Raw genomic sequence first — 7,325 nt, 5'->3', positions numbered from 1 at the left:
AAACAAACATTTAAAACAATATACAGCAATAGATTTTAAGTTTAAAAGTGCAATAGGCATATCAACACATAAAAACTTAAAAATAGACTACCTTAGAGAAATGACCCAAAGTCGCCCGTGGATCTGGGTTTGGGAATTTTCTTAACAAAGGCCAGAATATCTCTAGGTATCCCCCTCCCCACCAAATGGCAAATAAAAAATGTGTTCCAATCAAGGGAAGTCATGGTACCGCTCTATTCTGCCATGGTCAGAACAACCACACCTGGAATACTGTGTCCAGTTGTGAGCACTCCACCTTCAGAAGAATATTGACAAGGTGGGATGTGTGCAGACAGAGCGGCCAAGATGATCAAAGGTCTGGAAACCAAGCCTTATGAGGAATGGTTGAGGGAGTTGCATATGTTTAGCCTGGAAAAGAGGAGACTGAGAGGAGATAGGAGAACCAATTTGTTGAATTAGCAAAAATGACGCAAAAAATTAGAAACCAAAAAAATACAAAGTTTATTGGTGATTGGAATAAATTTATGGTTTATATTGAAGGAAATCATAGAAACTTAAAAACTATAGCAGGTCTGTTATAAAACTTACGATGTGTAAATCTTTAATAATTACCAGCTGCAGAAAATGGAATTTTTTATCAAGAAGCCCAAAATCGGGAGGGAAGGAGGTCAATGGGGGAATAGAAGAAAGATCTAGATATTTAAATATATGAAGTTTTAAAGAGAATTGTAACAATTTGGGGTTAGGTATGGGCATGTTTTTTTTTCCTTGTTTCTTTTTTTCCAATTTTAATTTTTGAAACTGTTTTGGTCTTTTGTGTTCCTTTTCTTTGGTTTTCTTTATTTTTCGTTCAATGTTGTAACTGAAACTTAATAAAAAGATTTTTTTTTTTTTAAAAAGAGAACCATCTTCAAATACCTTAAGGGCTGTCACATGGAGGAAAGAGCCATACAGTACTTGTTTTCTCCTCTTCTGGAGGATAGGACCAGAACCAGTGGCTCCAAGTTAGAAGATAGAAGACTTCAACTCTATATCAGGAATAACTTTCTGATAGTATGAGCTGTTTGACATGGAATGGACTCCTTCAGAAGATGGCAGACACTCCTTCCTCGGAGGTTTTTAAGCAAAAGTTGAATGGCCATTCATCTTTTATGATTTAGGTGAGATTCTCGCCTTGCACGGGGTTGGACTAGATGACCCTCGGGATCCCTTCCAAGTCTACAATTCTATGATTCTACGAAAAATATTCAATAACATTTAAAAAGCCCTGTTACATTATCTCAGTGATTTTAGAAAACAGGAGCCGCTTTTCCCGCTCAGTGCTTCCCCTTTCTCCGATCAAGAGGTGTATAAATTTTGTGCAATCGACTAAATGAATAAATAGCGGCATATTACAGAGCACAGAGATGGGGGCAAAACATTCAAATCAAAATAAATCAAGTTATTATACTTTTTCACGGTGTTAGCCGTAAAGCCCCGCCGCGTTTCTCCCAGGAGGGAAAGTCAGCGAGTGCACGCGCGGAGCTGGAGCCGAAGCTAATCCGGAGTGACTCCGGAGGAGGAGGAGGAGAAGGAGGGGAAGGAGCAGGTGCGGCGGGCGGCGGCTCCACCCCGAAGGCCCGTCCTGGGCCTGGGCCGGCTCCTCCCTGGGCCGGGCTCCGGGCTCCTCTCCGGGCCCATATAAGGCTCCCGCCGCGGGAGGGAGGCCCCTCCAGGCCTCGCTCGGGCCTGCCGTGCCTCGCCTCACGTCTCCCCGGCGACTCTCTCCCGCTCTCCGGCCATGGCTGCGGCGGGCGAGGAGGGCGGCGGCGACGCCCCGGCGACGCCTCTGCGCCCCGCGCCTCACCCGCTGGGCGACGGCGGCGGCGGCGGAGGAGAGCCCGGGGCGGGTCTGTGGCCGGCCTTGCTGGTGGCGCTGGTGGCGGCGCTGCTCGCCTGGCTGTGGTACGGCCGCGGAGACGGCAAGGGGAAGGAGGAGGAGGCGGAGGCGGAGGCGGCGGCCCGGGGGTCCCCTCAGCGCGGAAACCGAGGTACGGCGCCTGGTTCCCTCCCTCCCTGAGGGGAAACTCCATAATAATAATAATAATAATAATATTGACAATAATAACTTTTATTCTTTCTACCCCGCCCCTCTGACTGCGTTGCTATAAGTTGGTTCCCCAACTTTTCCTGGCTCCCCTCCTCTCCTAACTTCTTCCTTTCCTGCCTCGTTTCGTCCCTGAGGGGTTTTTTGTGGGGTTCTCCTCACTGAACCCCATGTCTTGGAGGGGGTGTGACACCCCCCCCAAAAAAAACACCCCTGGGGTTTTCTCTCTTCTCCCCGCAAGGGATTCCGTGCATCGTGCGTTTTCCACGCCGGCCCCGCTTTTCCTTCTTCACGTGTCTCCGGTGGTCTTGAGAAGGGCGCGCTAGTTGGGTTAGAAAAAAAACCCCCACCAAATTAAATCTGCCCTCCGTGCATTGGACAGCTTCTAGGTCAACCTACTCCTTTGGCTATAATCTTTCTCCACCCCAGCCCCTCAAATCCACTCCCGCAAAGTGTGTGTTGTGCGGTGGGTGGGGGGAGGGGGTAGAAGGGGGTTCAACCCCTCTGTTTTTTTATTTATTCATTAAATTGGTATATTGCAAATTTATACCCGCACCCCAGTGTGCTAGATTGCTTCAAAATAAAATAACACATGCAACTATTTACAGATAGGTAGCCGTGTTGGTCTGCCATAGTCAAAACAAAACAAATTCCTTCCAGTAGCACCTTAAAGACCAACTAAGTCAGTTCTTGGTATGAGCTTTCGTGTGCATGCACACTTCTTCAGATACACCTCCTCACCTAGATATGGTGTATCCGAAGAAGTGTGCATGCACACGAAAGCTCATACCAAGAACTGACTTAGTTGGTCTTTAAGGTGCTACTGGAAGGAATTTGTTTTGTTTTGACATGCAACTATGTAAGGGATGTTCGGCAGGGGAACAGAAAGGCTGTGGATTCTCTTTCCTCCGAGGTTTCAAAGCAGAGGTTGGATGGTCCTCTGTCATGTATGATCTAGTTGAGATTCCTGCAGGGGGTTGGACTAGATGATCCTTAGGGTCTCTTCCAGCTCTTCAATTCTGTGATTCTACACCTTGGAGAAGCCTCTCCCCCCCCCCTCCATAAACCACCCTGCGGTCCTCCAGATGTTTTAGGCTACAGCACCCATTATCCTGGTGCAAAACTCGCGCCTCCTTAGGGAAGCCTGCGTTGCAGGGCTCTTGTGCCCTGCATGCAAATTCAGGAGATGCCACTTCTACCCAGGATGGAGTGGTGCGCAGTAATTATTCCTGATTTTCCTCCCATAACATGCCTTATGGTTCCTGATCTGAAGTAATGAGGGAATAGGGAGCGCCTGCTTCCTTTAATTGCTTGAGGCTCCTATCTGAAAAGCCTGTTCCATGTTTTGTCTTTCCTTGCCTCCTCCTGCTGCTATATGTGCAGAAGTAGAGAGTCTTATAGCTGGTGCTTGGTCCTGATTGAGTCTGACCCACTGTCTCAGACTTGGTGACCTGTGTGCAGTGTTCCCCTCTCCTCCTCCTCCTGGAGGAAATGGACCCTTCATTCTTTTCAGCTCTCCTGAGCTCAGAGAAACACAGGAAGGTGCCTTATACTGAGCCTAAACCATTAACCCATCCAACTTGGCACTGTCAACACCGATTGCCTAGGATTTCAGACGGGGGACATGTTCAGCCCCACCTTGAGCTACTGCAAAAACCAACTCTGATCTCCTGCTGTTGCTTATGCATTTTGCTTGCTTGCTGATTTTAATGTATTTTTAATCTTTTGTTGGAAGCTGCCCAGAGTGGCTGGGGAAACCCAGCCAGATGGGCGGGGTACAAATAATAAATTATTATTATTATTATTGTTGTCCCAAAGATTTACACGTGTGGAAGTCTTGTGGTTGCAAACAGGTTTCATTTTACCACGTTAAATGAAAACGGAAGTGAAAGTAATCAGCTAATGGGAATAGAAGTGATTCACGTTCATGTATGAATCAGCTTTTAAAGCTGTTAATCTCCCTGCAACCTGCTCTCTATGCTTCTTTTTCTGCTTGTTCTCAGTAATAGAAAAGGAGGAGATATGATCAGAGCACATAGCCTGAAGGAGTGAGCTGGAATCTCTTGGCTTCTTGCTAGCCTACTAAGCAACTTTTCAGCATAGCTTCAGCTGCTATGGAAAGGCAGGCAGGAGAAGTATATTGGCAGTTGTGACCTTTTGCATTGCTGCATTTCCATCAGACAGAGCTCTTGTCTCTTAGTTCTGGCTGTCCCGTGGGAATCCTCTCCTAAGAACCTGGGCTGCGCACTAGCCTGATGGACACTTATAGGCAACGCTAATGTAAATCAAGCCATCGGCTATTTTTAGTTCCCGTGTGGGAATAGCATGTTTGTCATTAAGCATATTCACGTCAGAGCAGAACAAGAATCTTGTGAAACCTAGCAGAGTCCAAAACAATAGAATGCAAGGTTATGGCTGGGGAACCATTTGCTGACCATGAGTTTAAAAATAAACTTCTGTGAGAAAAAAAAGAAAGGCAAATGAGTGTCAGTATATTACTGTTTAGGAAAAATAATGATGGCTTCATGCCATTTTCATTTGAGTTGATACTGCTGTGTCCAGCTTCTGTCCAACTAGGACAGAAAAAAGAAGGGGTGGGATTTAGTGATACATTTGTGGGGAGCCAAATCTGGGCAAAATTCTTTCATTTCTGTCATTGCGTGGCCAAGTTGTTTTCTGCCATGACTATAGTTGCTCATCTGCCAACTGGCTTCAAGTACAATCTGGCATCTAGCATCAGATAGTTGGATGTGGTCCAGTATGTGGTGCATTAGAGCCCTTCCCCAGGGTTGGTTGTCTCTGCCAGTTTTCTTGCTTATATATTTTTAGTTTTGTATAGTGTTTCACTTGCAAAGCTTCAGCCAGATCAGGGTAATGGTTGTGGCTTGCTCACTCATGTGCAGTTAAATTTGCTTTATCCTTGTAGTTTGGAAAAAAAAAACACCTTTCAGCACTCCTGTAAGTGCAATGAAAGCATTTTTTTAAAAAAAACTTGCACACACACTTACAAGGATTCCACAGACAGGTGTGGTTGAAGGTGCTGCAGTTGGGAAAGGCAGGAGGAACTTGATGAGGATGATCTCACATAGTGGTGGAAGGTGGGAATTAGTAGAAATCTGATGTTCACCAGTTGTTGCTGCTGGGGACAAAAATAACGTTGGTGTGCTAGTGTTAGATTGCAGGGGAGAGCACAATTTGTGAGGGGTTAAATTCCTTTGAGTGGCACTCAGCAAAATTCTACTCCGAGTAAACCTACTGAAATGAATGAACGTGGGACTGGTGTTGGTAGAAATAGCAAATACCATCCCATGTAAAAGAGGCCCAACTTGCTACAGTATATGAACTGAGACACAGACAGGGACCTAGAAATTGTGTTCTTCCTAGCTAATTAACATTTTTTTCTGTTTAGAATCCCTTCAGAGAAGCTATGAGCCTGCCATACCTGAAACAAAGCCAATCAATGTGTCCAGCCCCCGGGAGCCAGTGGGGAACCAGCTGGGTCCTCCAATAGAACATAGTTCCCCTGATGTTCCTGGAGAGTTTCCTGAAAGAGAGCACCCGGCCGAGGAGCCTACAACCCCCTTAATGAACTACAAGGAATATCTCAGGAACGAAGCATTCGGTTACCCCCCGACAGCAGCTCAACAGAGCCCAGAAGCTGAAGTTCATGAGGCGAGTACTTCAGCAGAAGCAGGTGCCCCTAGTGACAAGCATGAGGAGAGATTCACGGAACAGAGGTGCCATCACTCTGTGGACCATGAGGAATGGGAAATCGTCCCTGAGCATTTGGCGTGGGGAGAGGCTACGAGGAAGAGCAGCGTGGACGATGCAAGCAACAAGGACCCAGAGCAAGCCAAGAGGGTTGCTGCTGTGTCTCCAATGCCTCAAACTGTCCATGTGACTTTTCGGGTACATTACATCACTCACTCGGAAGCCCAGCTGATTGCCATCACAGGTGACCATGAGTGTCTAGGCCAGTGGCACCACTACGTACCACTCAGGTGTGACAAGGATGGGTTCTGGTCGGACTCTGTCGTCTTACCAGTTGATACCAGAGTTGAGTGGAAGTTCATAGTGGTAGAGAATGGGAAAGTCAGGCGGTGGGAAGAATGTGACAATCGAACCCTGATGACTGAACATGAGGATCGAGTGGCCCATAAGTGGTGGGGATTTCACTGAATCTGGCCTAGCACAGGGGTTCTGTTTTTATTCCATTTCACTATAGGGAGTTTTCCTGTTTTTGCCTACCTTAGTATATCTCTGTGCTGCATGTTTTGCCAGAATTGCCTTAGATTAAAGTGTCTCTGCTGCTAGCTTAGGCTTTTAAGATATAAAGAAAACTCTTCAAACTGAATCAGACCAAAGCCTTCCTAGTGCAGACACGTTAGAGCTGTCTAGGGGGTGGTGTTTCAAAACAACTCCCTGCATAAAAAAGCTTTAATCCCTAAACTTGAGATTGTACTGTGTGAGGAGATAGGAGCATTGAGTGTGGACACTGGACTGACAGAGCAGGAGAAGGTGCAGTTAAACTACACTGTAACTGTCTGTTAAAATGTTCTTAACTTATCATGACTGCAAAAGGAAACAATAAAGATTATTTTTAGACTGGTGACCGTCCTTTATATCTTCAGACCTAAAGCAGAAGTTCTCTGCCTTCTAGTCAGAAGCTCCTTTGCCCTTCCCAGGTTGCCCTCATGATTCGACAGAAATTCTTTGTTGCCACTGTTCTCACAATGTACTTTTGTGAGAAACAGAGAAATGGCGATGGGCTGGTTCCTCCCATTTGAGGTGCTCAGTACATGTTTGGGACGAGTTAACTGTTACAGAAGCATGTTGACCATAGTGAAGATTCTAGTTTCCATGGCTTTTTCTCCCCTGATAGGATTTCAAAATTGCTGCTTTGCACAGCAGGAATATCTGCGACTACATATTCAGAGTTTGTGAATCTTTCCAATGGAAGGTAATGTTTTCTGTCTAACTAGTGGTGGGTCTTTGACAGGGGGCTGTTGAAAGACTTGAAGTGTAGCCCTCTCTCTCTTAAGAAGGAAACAATGAAGGGAGGTTGAATTGTTACTTGGTGTAGATCAGTGATGGGGAACCGCTGGTTTGCAGGGCCTAATGAGGCTGCCCTGTTTGGCCCATGAGTCTCTTTTGGCCAACCATGAACACACCTACTATTAGATATGATGTCAAATGTCGGGCAGGTAAAGGTGTGGCTGGGCTGAAAGGGGGTTTGCAG

The 7,325-nt window shown here is 46.2% G+C and overlaps 1 protein-coding gene across 1 annotated transcript; it reads left to right on the top strand.

The window, feature by feature from the left end:
- Positions 1 to 1,765: 1,765 nt before the first annotated feature.
- On the top strand, positions 1,766 to 6,696 carry STBD1 (starch binding domain 1). Its single transcript, XM_081877148.1, has 2 exons — positions 1,766 to 2,030; positions 5,496 to 6,696. The coding sequence occupies exons 1-2, from the start codon at positions 1,781 to 1,783 to the stop codon at positions 6,263 to 6,265; spliced, it is 1,020 nt and encodes a 339-aa protein (XP_081733274.1). The 5' UTR covers positions 1,766 to 1,780; the 3' UTR covers positions 6,266 to 6,696.
- The last annotated feature ends 629 nt before the right edge of the window (positions 6,697 to 7,325 follow it).

The sequence above is a fragment of the Podarcis erhardii genome, assembly GCF_964252035.2.
Source record: "Podarcis erhardii genome assembly, chromosome: 9".
Lineage (NCBI taxonomy): Eukaryota > Metazoa > Chordata > Lepidosauria > Squamata > Lacertidae > Podarcis > Podarcis erhardii.
The sequence above is the reverse complement of the archived record's forward strand: the minus strand, read 5'-3'. Positions and strand labels throughout refer to the sequence as shown.